The 21,606-nt window shown below is 53.8% G+C and overlaps 9 protein-coding genes across 9 annotated transcripts; 3 read left to right on the top strand and 6 right to left on the bottom strand.

Annotated features, from left to right (window-relative positions):
• Nucleotides 1–64: 64 nt before the first annotated feature.
• On the top strand, nt 65–1,209 carry J4E93_007609 (uncharacterized protein; the record flags this gene model as incomplete). Its single annotated transcript, XM_049345515.1, has 2 exons — nt 65–246; nt 321–1,209. 2 exons carry the CDS (start codon nt 65–67, stop codon nt 1,207–1,209), a joined length of 1,071 nt encoding a protein of 356 aa, XP_049197042.1.
• Nucleotides 1,210–1,432: 223 nt separating this feature from the next.
• J4E93_007608 (uncharacterized protein) lies at nt 1,433–2,628 on the bottom strand (the record flags this gene model as incomplete). The annotated part of the gene is made up of 2 exons (XM_049345514.1): nt 1,433–1,998; nt 2,058–2,628. The coding sequence occupies 2 exons, from the start codon at nt 2,626–2,628 to the stop codon at nt 1,433–1,435; spliced, it is 1,137 nt and encodes a 378-aa protein (XP_049197041.1).
• Nucleotides 2,629–3,771: 1,143 nt separating this feature from the next.
• On the top strand, nt 3,772–5,208 carry J4E93_007607 (uncharacterized protein; the record flags this gene model as incomplete). Its single annotated transcript, XM_049345513.1, has 1 exon — nt 3,772–5,208. One exon carries the CDS (start codon nt 3,772–3,774, stop codon nt 5,206–5,208), a length of 1,437 nt encoding a protein of 478 aa, XP_049197040.1.
• A 571-nt stretch (nt 5,209–5,779) lies between these two features.
• Nucleotides 5,780–6,582, bottom strand: J4E93_007606 (uncharacterized protein; the record flags this gene model as incomplete). The annotated part of the gene is made up of 2 exons (XM_049345512.1): nt 5,780–6,127; nt 6,187–6,582. 2 exons carry the CDS (start codon nt 6,580–6,582, stop codon nt 5,780–5,782), a joined length of 744 nt encoding a protein of 247 aa, XP_049197039.1.
• Nucleotides 6,583–6,878: 296 nt separating this feature from the next.
• J4E93_007605 (uncharacterized protein) lies at nt 6,879–7,730 on the top strand (the record flags this gene model as incomplete). Its single annotated transcript, XM_049345511.1, has 1 exon — nt 6,879–7,730. The coding sequence occupies one exon, from the start codon at nt 6,879–6,881 to the stop codon at nt 7,728–7,730; it is 852 nt and encodes a 283-aa protein (XP_049197038.1).
• Nucleotides 7,731–9,371: 1,641 nt separating this feature from the next.
• J4E93_007604 (uncharacterized protein) lies at nt 9,372–13,436 on the bottom strand (the record flags this gene model as incomplete). Its single annotated transcript, XM_049345510.1, has 2 exons — nt 9,372–9,904; nt 9,956–13,436. 2 exons carry the CDS (start codon nt 13,434–13,436, stop codon nt 9,372–9,374), a joined length of 4,014 nt encoding a protein of 1,337 aa, XP_049197037.1.
• An 899-nt stretch (nt 13,437–14,335) lies between these two features.
• Nucleotides 14,336–16,210, bottom strand: J4E93_007603 (uncharacterized protein; the record flags this gene model as incomplete). The annotated part of the gene is made up of 4 exons (XM_049345509.1): nt 14,336–15,019; nt 15,070–15,497; nt 15,552–15,810; nt 15,860–16,210. The coding sequence occupies 4 exons, from the start codon at nt 16,208–16,210 to the stop codon at nt 14,336–14,338; spliced, it is 1,722 nt and encodes a 573-aa protein (XP_049197036.1).
• An 824-nt stretch (nt 16,211–17,034) lies between these two features.
• On the bottom strand, nt 17,035–20,034 carry J4E93_007602 (uncharacterized protein; the record flags this gene model as incomplete). Its single annotated transcript, XM_049345508.1, has 2 exons — nt 17,035–19,166; nt 19,218–20,034. The coding sequence occupies 2 exons, from the start codon at nt 20,032–20,034 to the stop codon at nt 17,035–17,037; spliced, it is 2,949 nt and encodes a 982-aa protein (XP_049197035.1).
• Nucleotides 20,035–20,476: 442 nt separating this feature from the next.
• Nucleotides 20,477–21,318, bottom strand: J4E93_007601 (uncharacterized protein; the record flags this gene model as incomplete). The annotated part of the gene is made up of 3 exons (XM_049345507.1): nt 20,477–20,622; nt 20,680–21,189; nt 21,243–21,318. The coding sequence occupies 3 exons, from the start codon at nt 21,316–21,318 to the stop codon at nt 20,477–20,479; spliced, it is 732 nt and encodes a 243-aa protein (XP_049197034.1).
• Between the last annotated feature and the right edge of the window lie 288 nt (nt 21,319–21,606).

The following is a 21,606-nucleotide window of genomic DNA, read 5'->3' as shown; positions in this document are numbered from 1 at the left end:
GTGTCACAGAGGCGTTACGCCATGAAGCCGCCCGCGGAGACAAACGTGTAGCACTCCTCCAACCATGTCGGAAACTACCATCGCCTACCAGGCCCTGACTAAACATCTAGCCAAGCAGAAATATGTCTTTGTTTGTCCATCGCCAGAGACACAGGGAAGGGTAGTGGAGAAAAGACGCTCGAATGTCGCGACGGAAGATGCGCAGAACGCGTACGACTTCTTTGGGTGGAACTTGTCATGTACTAGGTAGGTCATACAGTTCACTGTTTGTCGTCTACGGAAGAGCTTATGTACATATCTCAATGCTAACAACATCACAGAGAAGCACTCCGATCGATAATACCCGACGACATATTCGAAAGCCTCCACAAAGCCGGTGTGATCACACAGAATGACGACCAAAGCTACCGCTCCACAATCCGCGTATCCAACCTGTACCTTCCCAACCTCCCGAGTCGCGATCCTGATGTCTCCTCGCTTTACTACATCCATTCTTCTTTCCCAGCATCGTCCGATTCCGTCTTCTGCGGCCCCGACACGTACTTCTTTGTCGGCTTCCTCCAAACCATATCCCGACACCTTCTACACGCACCCAACAGCATCATAGACGTCTGCTGCGGGGCCGGCGCAGGCGCGATACATATGGCGAGGACATACCCGCAGGCAAAGACGCTGGGGCTGGATCTGAATCCGCGTGCGCTGAGTCTGGCTGAGGTCAATGCACAGCTGGCGGACGTCAAGGTGGGCTTTACTGAGTCGAACCTTTTCGCGACCGTGCCCGAAGATCTGAAGCGCCATGGTGTGGATCTGCTCGTCAGCAACCCGCCATATATCGCATCTAGTACAGACGGTGAGGATCTACCCATATACGCAGACGGCGGCGCTGGCTTCGGTCTCGACCTCTCCATACGCATCGTGGAAGAAGGCATGAAAATCTTGTCGTCAACTGGTGTTATCGTCGTCTATACAGGTGTCGCGATGCCGACGGCTAATCCTGGCCATGACATCTTCTTGGAGAAGCTGCAACAAGTAGACGGCGCGGATCTTGCAGAGTACACGATCCTGCACCCCGATATATGGCCAGAGGAAATTGGGAAGGGCGCCTATGCAGACGTGGGTAGGATACAGGTTGTGGGTGCTGTGTTGCGACGCGATGCCAAGAGTATGGAGGAGGCAAAGAAGGCGTCGCGCAGACAATGGGCAGTTTAGTTGACAGCGATATATACAGCGGGCATGGCCCAGTCTAGGGATAATGTATGTTGGATCAGTCGATACCAATGAGTAATGAGCTATCGATTGATCGTATGCTTTGCAGTCACGCTTCAACTACAAGTGTGACTGCAAAGCGTACCATCAATCGATAGCTCAGTACTCATTGGTGCTTCTTGCTCTATGTAAGCGATGATCTTCAAATTTCTAGTCATGAGCGCGTCTACTTGAACTCAGCCTCCGGATGCATGCCATCCGGAATCTCCAACGCAGTCGTATACGCAGACTGCCCAAGCTCCTTCCCCCACGTATCCGCAATAGCCGGCAACACAGCCCTCCCCGCATACACCGCATCCGTGTTAGGCACAGGCCAAGGAACCGACTTGTTCTTGTTGCTCAACTTGCCCGCATACGACGCATTGAAATACATATTGCTCAACGGAACTTTGCCCGACCAAGCTCGCACCGCATCCCCCGTCTTTTCCGCTACAAACTTGAACACGTTTGCGCCCACGTCCCAGCGGCCGAGCGTACGCAAGCCCCAGTTTGCTTGTACAGTGGCGATCTCGCTGTAGTGGTTGTAGTATGTGTTGTCTGTGGTGCCGACTAAGCTGGCGGGCACGGCATCGCCCAGCAGTATGGCCACGACGCGGTTTTGCTGCCCGTAGGAATGGTTCTCGTCGAAGGTTACCATGACGAGGGTGTTGTTCATGAAGTTCTTGTTGGTCAGGAGGGGTTCGAGGAAGTTGCGCGTCCAGGTGCCTGCTACTGTTACGGTGGAGTCGTGGCCTGTGGGCGTGAGTATGTTTCTACGGGAATGCACAGGATGTCTTGGGTTGGGTACGCACCGTCGCTAGTCATGTTTGGCGTTATGAACATCCACTGCGGCAACTGGTTCTTGTCCATATCTTCTTTGAACATGGTCAAAGGTTTTGTCTTTGCCAGCCTCTCCGTCTTTTGCGCAACTGAGTCGTACAGCACAGCTGGGTTGTGCTTGCGGACATACATGTTCGCTCCGGTTTTGGGGTTCGTGTATGATTTTCCCTGGAAGCCTACGGATGGCATGTCTTCTTGGTACTCGCCCCAGCTAACACCTTTGTCTTCCAGTAGGTCTACCAAGGTGGATACGTTGGAGGGAATCGCGACCATGTCGTCGTGGTTGATGCCGTAGTAGTCGCCTGAAATGGCAGCTGCGTAGTTCGGCATAGAAGGATGCGTTACTGCAAAGTAATTCGTGAGGCTGATGCCTTTCTTTGCGAGCCATGCTAGATTTGGGTCTCCTGCTGCGAGGTCGTAGTCGGTATTCTCGAGCCATATTATGGCTATACGGTCGAAGGCTTTCCCTGGAAATGTGCTTTGGGCTTGTACGGGGTTCAAGATTGCTAGCAGTGCTAGAGACGAAACGAGTGGAGTAATCATGATGGCTATACAAATCTGTTGTTTTGGTTAGCATGCCCTTTCGGCTCTTTCTACCAAAATATCTCCTTACCAAGGAACGTCAAGACAATGGAGAAACGCCGGATGGAACGACAGAAGCAGGCACACATGAGATCTTCCCTCAGGGCTTTTCATCCCATCTGCCAGGGTCATGAGGCGCCGCTTCCGCTAGGTAGTGCCTAAGGGTCTGGACATCATTGGGACGACCTGCAGTGTAGCCGTCACATCCCCACCAATGGCATTCTTCGCAGCGCACATGTGCGCACTCTTAGGGAGAGTACTTCGCATATCGATGCGGGAGGATAAGCTTTTTAGGAAGGTCGACAAGCTTTAGATAGCTTTGAGAGATGAACGTGCGGGGCTGATTGGACACGAACTCGGCAAACCTGGTACGACCCGCAGATCCAAGGTATGGCCACACCTGACACCAGTGACACTGCAGGTGGGGTGGCGTAGCGTGATAATCTTCTGGACTCGTGCAGCGGCTGGCTGATGGTGGCGATCGTCTTCAGAGGCTCCCTGAACGAGATGGCACGTTACAACGATCAGATCCGACGCAGGGACGACGGGGTGCTTGACACAGAAATCGCCAAACACCAAACAGCGAAATTACTACTACATACACCCTGAACCACGCTTCGGTAATACAGGCAGGGACTTGATGAGTGGTCTTGGAAGCTAACCGCGATGGGCCGCAACCAAAGCTTCGGCATGAAAGAGATGTCTAAATCGAATATGCACAAGTCTGAGGAGCAAATTGGTTTGCTGCATGCACCCACGGACGATTACCGATCTCGAGGCAGCGAAGACCAAGAAAACGACTTGGAACCGCGCTGGAGCGATAAGCACGATATCTCAAACCATCACATTCACCGGTGGCCATGGATCAGGCCCGTCACCGTCGTTTCGCTTCTTATATGCACAGTCATAGCCCTGGTGTATCGGGGTCTGACAAGTACCCTGAATGATACATCACCCTCCCTTGATGCTCATCCTGCAAGACTTCGACCGGAAGAAGACTACATACTCTCTTCATCATGGGATTTCAACGCACCACCTACGACTCGAGAATATACATGGGTAGTATCCGATCACATTCTCAACCCAGATGGCGTGTATCGACCCATGATACTCATCAACGGTACCTTTCCTGGACCGCTTATCGAGTGCAACGAAGGGGACGAGCTTGTTGTTAATGTTCAGAACCAAGCTATCAACGCTACTTCCTTCCATTGGCACGGTCTGTACCAAAACGGCACGAACTGGATGGACGGAACAGTGGGCGTGACTCAATGTCCGATTGCCCCGGGTCACTCGTTTACATACCGATTCAACGTATCAGGACAGACAGGAACGTACTGGTACCATTCGCACGTCAGCATGCAAGCGTCAGATGGTTTGGTGGGACCTCTTATCATCCATGCCAGGGGCGGAGAAGAGAAAGATGAATTGCAAAAGTTATCGTACGAGCAAGACCGCGTAGTCATGGTATCAGACTACTACTACGACCTCTCTTCCGACCTACTCATGCAATACCTCGCCCCAGGTAGCGAGAACGACGAACCCGTTCCGCCATCCGCCTTGATCAACGGAAGGAACATGCGAAACTGCGCCGACTTGCCGAATCGAAACTGTTCTTCGTCCGGCATCAGCAATGCCTTGTTCAACCTATCTCGTACCAGCAACACACGACTTCGCATCATCAACGTCGGGGCTTTCGCAGAATTTGCTTTACAGATCGACGAACACGAGTTCCAAGTCACAGAAGTCGATGGCACGGATGTGCACCCCCAGTCTATCCATCGGCTGAACATCAATCCTGCGCAACGATACAGTATCATCGTGACGCCACCGAAGGAAGAAGAGAATCAAGGCACGTACTGGATGCGTGCGAGAATGATAACCCACTGTTTTGCATACGAAGAGCCAGAACTACAAGAAGAAGTCAGAGGCGTACTACACTACCCTTCTGCGGACGACGACGACACGAAAAACCTCATCCCAACAAGTAAAGACTGGCCCGAAATCATCGACGTAGAATGCCGAGATCTAAACACATCCACCCTGGCCCCCGTCAACGCAATACCAGCTCCAGATATCGATCCTCAGCACACCATCTACCTACGTTCCTCGTTCCAGATCCGCGACTGGAGGCTTTCGCGCGGGTATTTGAATGACAGTTCTTTCCGTGTAAATGCTACATCACCGCTTCTAAACACTCTGCTCGAGACACAAAACCCCGAGACGAAGGCGCAAGAGGGCATATTAGACACAACCCCCTTCGACTCAGTTCACCAGCTCGTCTACCAAACCAGATCCACACGCACTATAACGATTCTGATACAGAATCTTGACGACGGAACCCACCCCTTCCACCTCCACGGCTACAAATTCTTCGTCCTAGCCCAGGGCCATGGGTATCCGCCTTCTACCCTGCTCTCCCCTGACCAAAGTAAAGACCACATGAATTTAACGAATCCGTTAAGGAGGGATACGGCGAGTGTGGAGGCGTATGGGTGGTTGTTGATAAGTTTTGTGGCGGATAACCCGGGTGTGTGGTAAGTTTTGACCATACGAAGTGCATGTGAGACACATACTGACTTCGTACCTCCTCTGCAGGTTGTTTCATTGTCATGTCGGGTGGCATGCTGAGGCGGGGTTGGGCATGGTGTTTGCGACGAGGGTGGAGGGGATGGGGGAGTGGGAGGTACCGGCGGAGGTTGGGGGGTTGTGTGGGGTGGAGGGGGTGGAGAGGGGGATGGGGCCTGATGATGGGGTTTGGTTTGGGAGGAGGGAGGAGAATAGGGTTGACGTACGGTTGTAGAGATTTCGAGACTTTTGAAATGATGAATGAAAGGAGATGTCCTTGAACTGTCGATTCTTGAAGAACGGGATTCACCCATCTAGTATACACACCTTCATGTACATGCCTCGTAATACCACTTACCCACAGCTCTTCAATGAAGCTGGGGTTCAAACGTCATCTCGCTGGCCTCTTCCCTACTACCGTCGCGCGGCTCGATGCCGTTCATCACGCAGATCCTACACTGCCGTATGCCATTGCGTGACCCAATTCCTACCGCAGATATGCCTCTGACAATCTCCCTTCTTGGAGAGACCACCCACCAGCACCTCACTCCCAGATACCAAACCACCTCTTAACCCTCCTCCGCCTAACACCATCCTCTCCAACATAATACCTCGGATCCTCGACATACTCCTCGCCCTTCAGCTCAGCCTCCCTCATCCTCTCCAACCGATACTGCTTCCTCTTCTCGACCTCCTCGGCCTTCTTCAGCCGTTGCTGCTGGTACTGCTGCGACGTCTGCTCCATATGCATCTTGTAGACCTCAATGAATCTCGACGAGGATTCGAAAGGATGGCGTAGGAAATCTTTGCGCGAGGGAAGCAAGTGGGCGAAGACGGTCTTGGAGATAAAGTCCATGTACCATGCTGCTATGGCGAGGGAGACGAGTATGCCCTGTGGGGAGAGCGGGGTTAGCTGTGGGTGGTTGGGTGGCATGGGAGAGGGCATCGCACCATTGTTATCCAGAGATGGATGGCCCGGTTGTGCAGGAACCAATGCGAGAAGGTGCCCTCGGGACTCATCATGTTGGGGTATTTCTTCGTTGCCATGCGCTTCTTGTCTTCCTCGGATATGGGCGCGCCATAGATCTTGTTCTCCAGATTGCGGTTCGGCGCTCGCTTGCTGTGCGATGGCGGTCGGTATTTGTCGGGCTGTGGTATTACGGGCGCGCCTTTGCTTTGCTGTGCTTCCCGCCGTCTTCGGAATTCTTCTGAGAGGCCTTTGGGGGTGATTGACGCATGGCGGGCGCTCGTGGGGGAGGGTAGCGGCAGGAAGGTGCGGGCCTGGGGTCGCAGGAGCAGAGGGCCCCGGGGCAGGAGAAAGCGTGGTATCGAGTGGAGGTTGGCCATGGCTGTGGGCGGTGAAGCTTGTCGTCTCGGGGGTCCGATGGGTGATGAGAAATGATCTCGAGGCTCGGAAGAAGCTCGGACCGGCGCATTCGGAATCTTTGGGCATCACGCGTCTTCTTTACCTTCACACACCGCAACAACCTGTTTATACGAGTATCACGCCTATACTCGTGATATAAGGTGCATATCGCGCGCCCGAAATCTATACCATATACGTTTGAGCCTGTTAGTGGAGATGAAGACTAATTTTAGGATAGTCTGAAGCCAGTTCTGACCGCAATGCCTCCCAGATCGCAATGCCTTCTAAACAGCCGCCCTCGTTCGGTTCGCGAGATTATTGGAATGAGCGCTTCGCTGCGAACACAGACCCCTTCGAGTGGCTAGAGGCCCCCAATGCCCTAGACCCTTACATCGTCGATGCCCTGGATGCTACACCCACACCGAAACCAGAACTCCTACACATAGGCTGCGGCACATCACTACTGTCCTACCACTTGCGCTCCCATGTAGACGCACCGCGACAAATCCACAACCTAGACTACTCCGAAGTAGCGATTGAAGTCGGCAAGATCCGGGAACAGGAGATATACCAGGATCCGCGAAAGGACATAGGAGAAGCTGCATGCATGCGCTGGGACGCCGTAGACCTACTTGACTACCAGTCCGTCATGCGCGCATGTAAGCGCGCTGCCTACTCCGTCATAGTAGACAAGTCAACATGCGACTCCATCGCCTGCGCCGACGACGTCCTAGTCCCCCTGCCCTACCCACTAGCCATCCGCTCCTACGAACCTCTAGACCTGGACGCCGCCAAAACCCCCGAACTGATTCATCCCTTAGTAGTCATGGCTGTGAATTTAGCGCTAGTGACGAAGCCCGGGGCGCGATGGATTGCTTTGTCTTATTCCAAGGATCGATTCTATTTCTTAGATCCAGCTGCAAAGGACGTAATTCCCCACGGAGCAGCATTTCCACACCCCGGTGACTTGTGGCGTGTAGTGGATAAGCGCGAGGTCGATGAGGCGGACTGGCAAGTACGGAATGAGGACAGAGCTGATGCCGTGACTCATAGGCCCAAGGTGTGCAATGTTGTATATACGCTGGAGAGGACTCATCAACCACTGTTCGTGCGTGGAGAACACCTCTAGTATAAGTCAGAACTCGGGCTGTTCATTCTTTTTTACCTGCCACCCTTGCCATTCCACGGCTACGATGCAGCGGAACCTCCAACCCACTTCTCATAACAAACACTCCCCTCATCCTCAACATACCCCCCAGACATCCCCCGCGGACTAAACCCACACCTCTCATAAAACCGCCTCGCCCTCGGCATATCCACACCCGTCTCCAACAGTACCCACATCCAGCCCCTCCTCCTTGCCTCTTCTTCCAGCTTCTCCAGTATCATCGTCGCAACAGAAGTGCGCATCCCACTCTCCCCTTCCAACCCCACGCGGTACGCCTCGTCAACAAACATCCGCTTAATCTCCGCAGAACCTTCCCGCGCGTTTTCTGAAAAAGGAGATAGCGGACGCAGACCACCGCAGCCTATGGGGACGCTGTCATGGTACGCGATGAGGAAGAGGGGGACGTCGGCGGCGGAGGGCGGAGTAGTGTAGTCTGGTTCGTTTATCTCGAGTTGTTGTTTGGAGCGGAGGTGGATGCTGTCTGGGTGGTCCCAAGGGATGGGGAGGATGGTGATTTTGTCTATGGATAACATGGCGTATAGGAGTAGTAGTGTTGTTGGATGTGATTTGATAATGATATTAAGATGTCAGGTGTTGCGCGTTTTCGACTTCATGTTGTAGAGTTACGCCCTATGACAATCTCGTGCTACGCTAGATGGGGATAGGACGGTTGTAATAGGCTAGCGTGATTGGAGTCATTAATATGAAGAGTCACACTTTGGTGAAGAGCTAGCGGCCCTACTGTGTCTATTTCGTCTTCTGTATGTGGAGCGTATACGAAGCTGACAGGCCTGTTTAGTAATCGTACTGAATTGTATTCGTGAGGGATCCGCGGCGGTGATGAGCATGATGCTGCACGAATTAACTTGCTGTACGGGTGTGACGAAATTGGGAAACATCACTGTAAAGAAATAGCAGCATATATGCACACGAGTCCAAAAGATGTATGAGCCACGCAGGGCAATCGTTGCTTAGTATGTACCCCATCGCCTTCATCATCTCGACGATTAGACAATAAGAGAAAGTGTTGCTTGCCAAAGCCACCCAAGCAAGCATCATGTATAAGGACGATAACCAATAGTAAAGCCCCATACCCATGATGATACGGAGAAACGCCCTCGCTAATGCAGAAACACCTACAACGGAATGCCCAACCGACAGCGGTCATATGTAAGAAGACGCGCCTGACAAAAGAAACAAAAATGGGAAAGGAGCCCATGTAAACGCCCTATCCTTACTTCCCAAGAGACGCTAGCGGGAAGTGGAGGAATAAGGGCCAGAGAGGAATAATGATATTTGCAATCTTCGTGTCTCCAACACTTTAAAACTTGCGACGGGGTGCAAGATAAAGGATAAGAAGAGCACATCTCAAGGTTCGGAGAAGTTGAATTGTCGGAAAGGGGAAGCTCCAGTGAACGAGGAGCCAGGTGGTATGCTGAAGGGACTGACGCCAGAACCTGATGAGGTGGTGTCTGGAGAGGGTAGGAGGGTTTGACTTGAATCGAGACTGGCCCTGTGTATGGAAAGGCGGCGAGCCACTATGCACCATCAGCCAACATCATCAAGATTCATAACGAAACATGCTGATGAGGGCGTCAAGGATTAGTTGTAGCTGGAGTTTTGCCTACTACTTTGTGGTGTTCCGCTGCTAGAGTTGCTGTCACTTGGCGTCGCTGGCTCGAGACTGAGCTGCGCGCGAAGCGTCATAATCCATTCATGCTGGAGCAGCTCGACCGCACTGGCTCGCTTGTTCGGGTCGCGGTCGAAGCACTTCTTCAGGAAGTCGATACCAGTGTCGCTGAGTTGCTCCTTGGATGGTAGTTGTGGTGGGTCACCCTGGGCAATGTGGTACATGATGGCCCATTCATTGTCCATGGAAGCCCACGGGCGGCGACCCGTAGCCATCTCCAGAATCACGCAGCCCAGTGACCATATATCGACAGCGCCGTGGCGACCTGTGCTTCCACCTCGAATGACTTCAGGGGACATGTACATCGGTGTTCCGGTCATAGAGCGTTGGCGGCCCTGGCGTGTAGCGTTATGTTCTGCGGCGAGGGTTCGACCTTGGCGAGCGATGAGCTTGGCGGCGCCGAAGTCGACAAACTTGATGACTCCGTTGTGGTCGAGCAGGATGTCTGGGTTTTGTTAGTGAGGGCAAATCGTAATAGGATCGGAAGCCAACTTACTCTCGGGTTTGATGTCGCGATGCACAACACCGGCGTCGTGTAGGTAGGCGAGACCCTCCAACATCTGTAGCGCGTAAACCATGATGACAGTCTCGTCTTCAATACGTCCATGTTCAAGCAGTCCGGCAAGCGAGCCACCAGAGCAGTATTCCATGAAGATGTACACCTTGTCTCGATGTGGTTCGATACCGTAGTAAGACACAATGTTGGGATGATCGAGCACTTGCAGTACACCCATCTCATCTCTGATCTGAGCGACGATGGTAGGAATGAGCTGTGGATCTTGGAGACGAATTTCTTTGACGGCCATGAGGTGGTTCGAGTCGAGGTTCATAGCTGCGTAGACGGATCCGAACGTACCTCCACCGACGAACTGGCCTTGTTGCCATCGGAGTGTGACGTTTGTCGCAGAGGAAGACAGGTAGGTCAGGGCTCGATCGGCTTCATTAGAGTCCTCCAGCACCCTACCAAGAGCCTGGCGTTCGGCTTCCTTGTCTTTGCGGAACGTGTCAATCTCTTCGAGCCTCTGCATCCACTGTTGTTGAGTCATCTCAATGGACTCATCGTCATCCTTTGCGTTCTTCGGGTCGAGCAGGCTCTTTCCAGCAATGGCGTTGAGACGCTGTCGCTCGGCCTGAGCTGCGATGGTCGACCTCGCGCCCATGATGTCGAAATGGGAGATAAGGACCGACATGCAGCCAGCTACCTTCAGTCGCAGCTGTGAATATTCCTCGTCGCTGATGGAAAGGATGTTCTGACCGCGAGTCATCATCATGGCAAACTCTAGAGCAACCACAGCCCATCGGAACGTCTTTCGGTCCGAAGCAATGCAGTCGTCGCAGATGAAACTAACCCAGTCAAGGGCCAGCCTGGTTAGCTTGATGTTGTTCATTGCCCTCCGGTTGTAGTCCATGTACAGGACGGAACGTTGACCGAATTCTGTCGCGAAAGCGAAACAAGTCTGGATGAGATCCTGGCAGTCGAGACCAACCGTTTGCCTGCGAACAATCTCGACACTGTCCATGATGGTGTTGGACAGCTTGTATGCCGTCTTCTTGATCTTTTGCAGTTCTGCGTTGACACGGGGAAGATTGGCGCGCTGATCAATCAGGGTGGTGAGCTCCATGCCTATCGACGAAAGGAATGATAAATTCGCGTTTGCGAGGCGTTGTTGCGAGCCATCCGCGACGAGCCTTAACCGACCAGGCTTGAGGTCGAGATGGGGCTCGATGATGTTGGCTGACATCTTCTTGCCGGGCCAGTACAGTGGCTGCTCTGGTCTGATGATCAAAACGTATGGGTTGGAGGGGTCCTCTGGAGCTTCTTCTGCGTGGTAGCAGGTTGTAAGAAGCGACTGGATGTCGTTCGGTCGGTCGAGTGCAGTCGGTGATGCAACGATGTATATGCCAGTGTTGTTTCCTCCCGTGGTCTCGACGAGGAAATGGCCAGTGGCGACGAGAGCTTCGTACAGTTCTTGGAGCTGCTCCTCGTCTAGGTCGATGTTGTTGATGTTGAACTCGGTGCAGTTCTCGAAGCGCTGCGTGAGAATCCTGGAGAAACGGAACAGCTTACGCTGTCGGACACGGACAGAATCTAGGATCTGCTTGTACCGCTTTTCCATCTCCGAACCAGTGAGCTCGTCTGGCCGACGCTGCAGCTCTCGCTCGAAGTGAGCGCTGAGACGAGTCAGCGACTTGGATGTGAGCACACTGAACTGTTCTGCGGTCTCGACGTCGCCGCCCTGGAGTTGTCGGCCGAGCTTGTTGCAAAAGTCCCACTCCTGTTCGAGGATTTCGGCCTCCTTGAAGGTGTTCTTGTTGGCAGCCAACTTCCAGTTGAGCATCTTGAAGTAGAACTTGAGCGCGTCTAGCACGACCGTGTCAAAGTTCTCCTCAATGCACGGAGGCAGATCCCAGCCAGGCTCCGGCCGGGAGATGACCATGTAGCTCTCCTTGACCTGGCCAGCCATGGCAAGCAGGATCTGGAACTGCGCAATCATCTGCTCGGCCATCATGACGCCCTGTTGTGACGGGTCCTTGATCTTCTTGGCGTACGAGAGGCGGACGCGGATGATCTCCTGGAGGAGACGCGAGGGGAAGTTGATGAGAGTCAGTAGCTCTTCGATGTAGGGCGGAAGATGTCTCTCGGCAAAGCCTTCGGCGTTGGCGATGAGGGTGGCCTTGGCCTTCTGGATGACCTTCTCGAGCGGGGCGAGCAGGTTGGTGTCGCCCTGCAGGGACTTGAGGCCATCCTCCTTGAGTATCCGGTCAATAAACGAAGAGTCGTCGGTGAGATGGTGGTCCTGGGACGAGCGCGGGCGGGACTTGGTGAAGTCGAGCTCCTCGTTGCCGACCCATTTCTTAAGGATGGACATTTCGGTATTGATGAGGGCGATGGTGTTGTGCCAGGCAATGACGGCGTCGCAGGCGTCCTTGTAGGGCTGCGAGGCGGCGCGGGGATAGGCAGCCTCGAGAGCCTGGCGCGTGGGGTAGACGCTCTCGACCTTTTCGATCTTCTTGACAATGTCCTCGACCTGCTGGGCGGCTGTCTGGCCAGCTTCAGCCTCGCCGCCGACTTCAAACGAGATGATGCTCTCGAGGTTGGCGCGGATCTTGCTGCGGGTGTCGTCGACGATGCGGCGCTGGGCCTGCAGCGAGCGGCCGCAGACCTTGGCGCGGATGCCCATCCAGATCTCGGCCTTCATGGTGCTGTCGCCCTGCTGCTCGGTGCTACCGATGAGGCGCTTCTTCTCCTGCTTGACGACATCGCCCGTGAGGACGCTGGCGAGCATGCTGTGCCACTCGAGGCGCTCGCGGTTGGCGGGGATCTTGAGCTCCTCGATCGAGGGCTGCATGTCGTCGTTGCCATAGTAGAGCAGCGTCTCCTGGTCGTAGGGGTCGTTCTCGACATACTCGGCGGTCGAGGGGGATTCGTCGTCCGTCTCCGAGTCGGTGCTGTAGCCCAGGCTGGGGGTGCGCAGGGCCGGGTCGAAGAAGTCGTCCTGCTGGTCCTCCTGGCGGATGCGCTGGACGTAGGCCTTTTCCTGGGCGCGGTACTCGGCGTTGGGGTTGCGGCGGCTGCGCGTGGCCGAGTTGTTGCGCTGGCGGTGGGCGCTCGAGTTGAGCGAGAACTGCTGGGGGCGGCGGGCAGGCGCGTAGGCGCTGCTGATGGTGCGGCCGGGAGTTGGGCGGGCGGCTCTGGTGGTCGACGTGGGCGCGCTGCCCCCGTTGGGCGTCTGGGGCGGCAGGTCCGTCATGATGGCAGGCCCGCGAGAGCGCGAGGAGCTGGCGTTGCTGTTCCACGAGTACTGGGGCTCGCGCAGAGGCGCCACTTGGTCGCGGCTGCTGCTGTTGGCGATGGGCTCGCCGGGCGACGTCGTCTCGTCCATCGAGTCGCCAGACGACCCCGACGTGCTGCTCGTCAAGCCCGGGCGTTCGGGCGCATTGACTACGACGGGCTTGGTCGCGTCCGCCATGGCCATGTTGTTCAGCAGGACGTTGTGGGGAGCTGCCTTCGAAAAACGCACGCTGCCATGCCCGCTCATCTTGACGACGACGGCCGCCTTTGCCGTGTAGGGTAAGGATCAGCGCCGAAACAGGTTCGCGGGATGTTGTGGCGGTGCAGCACAGACAGGTGATGAGATGAGGAACTGGGAAGAACACTGGACAGTTGCTAACATTCATTGTACTACCTAATACACCCACTGCCTGGTAGCTCCTTCCGCTCCGCCCCTTCCACCCGGCTCGCAAACTCCCTAGCCTCTCGACTCTTAGCCTCCCAACTCTTTGCCATCCAAGACAGCAGCAATCTTGGAACTGCCATACAGCCTTCAGTCGCCACAAGCTCCGCGCTAGCCCTCCTAGCGCCACCCTTCCCTCATCCACATCCTCGAGGCTACCCCAGCGACCTCACCACCAATCTCGCTGCAAACCCAAATCGGCTGTCACTCCCGGGAGATCGATGCTTCCAGCTTCGGCCATCAGGGTCCATCCGGCGCCTTCGCCATTTTAAACTCGCGATGCTTCCATTACCGCGTTCCCCTAGCACGTGTCTAGACTCCGCGACATGACCACGGCATTATAGATAGCCGTTGGGATCGGCCACCTGCATCGCGTCGAGTATGACGCAGCATCAACGTCTGCTGTTTCACCAAACTGCTCGACAAAGCAATGCATATTTGCTTACGTCGGAGCAACACACACCTCCGCAGGCGCACCCATGCCAATAGACATTGCTCACAGAAGAAATATGCATCACAGCGCCTGCGATGATGACGTCAACCACGCGTTCCACACATCTTGGACATCACTCATCTCCATCGAAGTTGTTTGAACAAATAATATTATCATCCATCCTATAGGACTATTTCACAGCACACCCCTAGATATCCTTCCTGGCCAGCTTGCTCTTCTGTCTGATCTGCTTGCCCCACTTGTAAAGCACAAATGGGATCGGGATAAAGGCAATGCCCAGGAATCCCAACAAACTACTCGCCCAGTTTATGCCCAACTTCTGGTACATCGCATTGGCGAACAGGGGAAATCCCGCACCGAACGACGACCTCATCAAGTCGTTGCCTGCCAGTACACTAGCCACAGAGTCGGGGTAGGCATCCGACAGGTAAGGTAGGACAGCCTGGAACAACGTGAAGGCAGCGATACCGAAGCATCCAGATCCGATAATGGGCACAATCCAGTGCACATCGGATCGCGAAGTCCATCCGAACCAGAAGAGACAGATTGGCACAAAGAAGCAGCCAACCATGGCAGGAATCAGACGCTTCTCAGGCGCGATGTTGCCGTTGTCATCGAACTGCTTCTCCAGGTAGTAGTAGTTCCACGCGAAGAGCACGATGACGGCGATGAACGTACCGACGAGGATACCCAGGAACGCAACACCCTCAAGGCCAAGGTTGAAACCGTAAAGTCCTGAGAATACCAGAGGGAACGACTCGAACCAGATGTAGAGTAGACCGTAGATGAGCGCGATGTACAAGTTCAACAGGAACACGATGGGTTCCTTGAACATGAGGGTGATGGGCTTGAGAAGACTCATGTTGAGGACCTGAGGTAGTATTAGCAGTGATTGGGTGTGATGGAAGAAGAATAACGTACGTCCTTGCCTGACATCTCAGCAGACATGATGTCCGGCTCGCAAGTAAGACGGTCGTCACCAGTCAGCTTCTTGAGCCTGCGTGTCCTGCGGTGCAAGATGTTGGGCGAACTCGTCTCTGGGAGAAGGAAGAACAGGAAGACCCAGCAGAAGCCCGAGAGCCACATGATCTCCCACATGGTCCATCTCCAACCTTCAGCCATGACGGCGAAGCCACCCACAAGAGGACCGAGAACGGGACCGCAGACAGCTCCAATTCCCCAGACTGCGAGACCGTACACTTGTTTCTTGGGTCGGTACATGTCGGCGATGGAAGCACCTCCTGTCGCGAGTGCTGGCGATCCGAAGAATCCAGTCAAGAATCGGAAAGCGAGTAGCATGCCGAAGTTGACGGAGAGAGCAGTAGGGATCTGGAGAAGGACGAAGATGACTGTAGGTATCGGTTAGCATATCCTCTTGGGTGTAGACGAATAGCTGCGCTTACGAAGGGTAAGAATGTAAACCCAGAGACGGCCAATCTGCGGGATCTCGCTCATGGGCGACCAGATGAGAGGCCCAAGACCGTATCCAGCAACGTACAGCGTCAATCCCAAGGTCGCGGGGACCTGAGCGACGCCGAACTCTGCCATCACGCCCATGAGACCGGGCGTGTAGATGGCTGAACCGATGTATACCGAAAAGGTGAGAAAGCAAATCTCAAAGGTGACGAAGTACCTCTTCGCTCGCGACCAGTTCCTTGGGTTCTGACGGACTGTCAGCAAATTCAAGGATAAAATCATGGAGCAAACATACCTGAGGATCATCCGGACCATACCAGTCGATAACATGAAGGTCCTTGCCCTTCTCAGGGTCGACTTTCAAACCACTGGCCTCATTGACGCCGTTGCCAACCGTACGCGACGAAGTCTCCGAATCGCGTCCCTCCCGGTTCCTCACACCATGCGTCTGAGCAAGCTCATCGATCTCGTCCTTGTTCTCCGGCGCCTGCGTAGATCCATGGTAGGCCGCATACCCAGACTTCTCATGACTGACATACTTCTTCCAAATCTCTGGATCCTTCTCTTCAGGATACTGAAGATATTTGTTGCGCGTCACAAGGCGGACGATATGGCCAAAAGCCGAGTCGCGAACGAGATCAAACATGATGCTCACTCACGGGAGAACGTGTGTTGTACAGAGCAAGGTGGGCGGTAGGCTTGGAATATAGAGAAAAGAAACACACAACTATCTTCCCACCGAAGCGCCTGGCATCGAATGCTTAAGTCCACGACACACCCGTGACATCATCGTCCCCATCACGCCCACCAGCTCGATCTAAGAAACCCTAAGGAAGCTTATCCGTCCGCCAGGCGCCGCAAAGCGCACCCACGGAAGCCGAAAACACCCCTTGCAGTCACAACTGCCAAGTCTTTGAGGCTCGAAAAGCTTAGCTCGATACAAGATCTGGACTGGTGATGGCATTTGTGCGCGAGGCTATCGAAAAGTCCATGACGCGCCGCATCGTTGAGATCGGCGCCAGGGCACTCAGATCGCGCGCACACTACGCGAAGGAGATCTGGCGTTTTACCTAATTCGCTCGGAATGTCGCGGATGGACTACGCGTGGTGTATTTGTGATGGGGAGAATGCGCTGGCGGACGGGCGAATGACGTGCCGGGTGAAAATGTTTATCTATCATTTAGGTTTGTTGTGATGGTCTGGACTGGTTGGACATGTGATGACGTCGTGAGTGAAGAGGTTGTGGGTGGCTGGAGGTGCGACTCATGCGCGTCACTGGTCATGACTCGTTGACATGTGCGATCGAAAAACTCCGAGACGCAAACTTGACGCATGCAGATGGCTATGTCTCACATAATAGCGTGCAAATATGGAACGGCTCTAGATGAAAAAGTCATTTGGGCATCAGCAAAGTCGACACCCCATCGCGAAAGTAAGCAAAGCAGCTCCGCTCCACCTTCAGGAGTCGTCTCAATACCTATCCACTTTCATCCCCATCTCAGTCCTCATGTCAAATTCCCTAATCTTCTCCCTCTGTGCATCATCACACACCAATTCCCTTTCCGTATTCACCCAGTCCTCCCACGAACCAAACGCGGCCAACCTCTCTTTGACACTGAGCCCATCATCTCGGGTCTTCATATCCATATCAGCGCCTGCCTGTCTCAGCACCGCAAAAGCCTTTACCCAGCACCTTGATACAGCGTAATGCAGTGGCGTCCATCCATTCTCGTCACTGTGGTTTACGTCCGCGCCGTGGTCTATGAGCGCTTGTGCGATGTAGGGGTTTGAACACAGACATAGTGGCGTCCGTGCCTTGCTGTCTTCAGAGTGGGGTGAGACGCCTTTGGATAAGAGGAGTTTAGTGGCTTCAAGATTGTGAAACTGGGATGCGAGATGCAGTGGTTTGCGGCCGCTGCCATCGCGAGCTGTGATATCGGTGTCTTGATGCTTGAGCAGGTCCAGTGATGGACTACCGTCACGTTCTACCATACGGTCCATGTGTAGGGGTCGTTTGAGCGCGATGTGAAGGGGCCGGTCGCCGGTGTTTTGGCAGATGATGTTTGGGTCTGCGCCGTAGGAGAGCAAGGTGGGAACGACGGTGGGGGTATTTGCCATGCACGCGAGTGCTAGGGGTGTGTAACCCCCATGATCTTCCACATTGATGATATCGTTGCAGGATGCCTCTAACAGGAATTCCACACTACGGTTCATACTGGCCTGTGCTGCATAATGCAAGGCAAGTCGTCCTTTGTCGGTCGTACGTTGTCGAACAGAGGCACCTCGTCTCCGTAAGAAAAAAGCTGCAACTTCATGGCCTTCTACTATGGCAGCGATCAAAGGGGTGTGACCGGCATCGTCTACAGCGTTGATGTTCAGTGGCTCCTCATCGGCTAGATTCAACTCAAGGAGAAATTTGAGCACTCCGACTTGCCCACAAGCAGCGGCAATGTGCAAAACGCCTTGCTTCTTCTTGTTGACAGTAGACACATCTGCACAGCGTGTGACCAGAAAGTTGACCAGCTCCATATTCATGCCGCACGCCATGAGTAGAGGTGACATGCCGTCGTTGTTTTTCGCGTTGATGTCGGCGCCTTTCCGTCTTAGTGCGTCGATGAGTTCTTTCTGATTGTATCGGACAGCAACGTGCATCGGAGTAGACCCATCGTCAGCCTTGTCGTCGCTCACATCAGATATGGAATCCAGCATCCGGAACGCTAGGCTTTTGGCAATCTCGGCACTCCCACCATCGAACGCGCTCACTACACTCAGAAAGGCAGAAGACTGGGCGTCCGGTCCTTTCATCACCTTACATTGCCCACTCGCTAGCAAGAGATCGACGACAGCCATTTTCTCTGGACGGTCATTTTCGAATCCCAAGATGGCGCGATGTAGTGGCGTGACCCTCTTTTCTATGGTGGGATTTTGCGAGAGCTTGGCCGGATCAGCACCAAATTTGAGAAGTACTTCGACGAGTTCCGGGTTACACGCCAGCCCGCTGACTGCGACGTGGAGTGGTGTGTAGCCCATGAACCCGAAGACATTTGGATCGGCTCCAAGTCTGAGCAGCTCTGCAGTTATACCGACATCCCTCTTGGCCAGTGCAGCATATAGCATATTGCAGATGGCTTTTGGCCTGACGAGCTCTCCGCCTTGATCTAAGACCCATTCGACCCAACCCAGGTTCTCCCCGTCGGTGGAGTGGGGATCGATTTCTTGGTACATGATAGAAACGGCCTTCATCACTGGTATTAGTTCTACCTTAGATTGCGCAGTGGCCATTTGGAGTGCGATAGTATCCTTTCGGTAGTCTGGTCCACCAATGGCTTCTAAGAGGATCTTGGCAGTAGCGAGATGGCCTTTCGTCAAGGTCATATTGAGGATCGTATCGCCATCAGCCCAATCGACTTCGAATTCTGGTTTGTAATCTGCTCCGTGTGATATCAGGACCTGTAGTACTTCTGCATGTCCTTGTATTGCAGCAAACATTGCCGGGGTGAAGGACTCTGGATCCTCACTAAGTGCATTGATGTCTGCACCGCTAGCAATCAATAGTTGTACGGCTTCCAATCGGCCATTCATGCTGGCGAGTGATAGGGCAGCTGTTAATATCAGTTGCTGTTCAAAAAGTCGCGACGGCTACATCAACTTACTGAGACCTTCCACACTACGGTCGTCTACCCTCGCGCCTGCCTCCAACAAATAACGAACAACTTCATGTTGTCCGTACTCCGCCGCCCACATCAGAACAGTGCAGCCATTTTCACTTTTCTCGTGCAGATCTGCTCCTTTGGCGAGAAGTAGTTTGACGATTGCAAGATGTCCATGTTTTGCGGCCAGTATCAAAGGCGTCCTCTCATCCGCGCAGATCTTACTGATCTCTACTTCCTTACCGATCAGGAAGTCAGCTCCATGAATCATGCCGTTCGATGCAGCGAAATGCAACGCGTTGATGTCTTCTGTTCCCACAGCTTCCAAGCTGGCGCTGTAGTCGAGGAGAAGCTGGATGATCTGGGGTGCTCGATCTTCTTGCATGACGGCGTGGTGGACCGGAGGAAAGCCGTCGAACGGGCGGGTCACATCCGCGCCTCTTTCTAGCAAGAGCTTTATGATGGCGATGTCTTGCTTCCAAATGGCGAGGATCAATGGTGATTCTCCCTCGTCTGTTCCACGTTCAATGTTTGCACCGTCGTCCAGCATCTTCTTCACGCTGTCGAAGTCTCCGCTTTTGATCGAGTCGTGGAACTCATCGTAATCGATTGGCCAAGGTCGGCTTTCCTTGGAAAAAATCGTTCCTTTGCTGCGCTCTGTTTCTTCAGTCACCGCTATAGTCGGTACGGGCATGCCGTCTTGGGATCCAGACATGCTCAGAACATCGAGGTCGTGCTCTACTATTTCGAAACCGTCATCGGAACTGCGCGAGGTTTCGTGCGCAGTATCAGCCCTCAGTGATGGAGTTGTCGCGCTCATGTTGGGTATGGAAGGCACGTTTGGAATTAGTGCAACGACCTTGAGCGTCGTCCGACCGGAGAAGATGATGTACCAATAAACGCGCCGAACAGCTCCTGTTAAGAGTCTAGAAAGTATGAGCCGAGGTGCGACGTTATCGCTGTGCGTGTATGATCTGGCGGCATTATGACTTCAAAGCTGAACTTATCAGCTGCTAGGCAACACTGCCCATCGGGCGCAAGGCAAGAAGCGTGGCCGCGCTAATGCTGCACGGTCAGATTGGTCAAGCAGTCTGGCGGGCGCAAGAGAGGGGTAGTGTGGCGCATGGCATGCAGTGCAGCAAAACTTCATAATTGTTGATTTTTGAAATCTTATTCATCTGAACGCACGATACCTAGGTAACAGAAAGAGCAGTCCTGATGTTGATCGATTAGTTTAGGCACTGGCGCTTGCTGAGAACGGACTAGTCATCCTTCTCCAGCCATTGTTTACACGCCTCGTAAACCTTGGGGAAGGCGTCGTCAAGAGCCAGGAGCTTCTTGAACTTGTCCTCGCTTATGCACTTGACGAAGTGTAGCATCGATACAAAGATGAAGTCGGCATACGAGACTGCTCACAAGTTAGAACATGAAGTCGACATCATCCAGCCAGCGCATTGTTACTTACCAGTCTGACCCAGAAAGTAAGGCCCACCGTTCTTCCTCAGTAGATCGCCCACCTCCTTCGACGGTGCCTTAGCCGCCTCCCAGCACTCGTCCGCATTGGCGTCCTTTTCGACTTGTTCGAGCGGCTTCCCGAACATCTTCTCTCTAGTCTCATTGAAGTAATCTGCACTCGGCTTGTTCAGCAGCACAACTGGTACCTGAGGAATGAGTAGTGGCCTCAGTGGGCCAGCTATCTTAGCAATATGGTCCCTGATCTGCACAACGATGGGGTCATCGAGATGCAAAGACGGAGTCGGGTGTTGCTTCTCAAGTTCGTAGGCAATGGGCCAAGAATCCATCTGATAGGTGCCGTTGGCATGCTTGATAGCGGGACTGGTGTACTCTGCGAAATAGCCTGGCGCGTCCTTGGGGGTTGGCGGGATGCCGAGGGCTTTGAACTTGGGGGCCAGGTCTGGGTATTCTACCCATTCAGTCGTGAAGTCAATCTTCTTGTAGTTCAAAACCATGCGAGCTGCGATTCTGTTAGTGTTGCTAACATAGCATTTGTGGTGTGGATGAACTCACTCTTCCATGGGTTCAATGACCATGAGGAACCACTCCTGCTAGGCAGATCGTATAGAACCACCTTTGACGACGACATAATGTTTTGATCTCGATGATTGATGATCAACAGCAAGATTGAGATAGATGCGACAAATATGCAGCTTTGAGACTGGTTGACATCACGCCCTTCGTGCCTTCTCCACAGTCATTTGTCATCTAGTGTTAGGTGGGGAACACCTGAGGCTAATCGGCAGTCGCTCTCGCGCGCGGGCATCATCATCAGAGTAACCATTCCCCTGCTCTTACAACAACGGATACGTCGCATGAATAGCACAGGACCGTCATGATGCCTCCTACAACCCCGAGCATTGGTGGGTGCCCGCAA

Source organism: Alternaria ventricosa, assembly GCF_023758065.1.
Source record: "Alternaria ventricosa strain BMP 2768 chromosome Unknown scaffold_14, whole genome shotgun sequence".
Taxonomy (NCBI): Eukaryota; Fungi; Ascomycota; class Dothideomycetes; order Pleosporales; family Pleosporaceae; genus Alternaria; species Alternaria ventricosa.
Note: the sequence above shows the minus strand (reverse complement) of the source record. Positions and strands in the feature narration are given on the sequence as shown.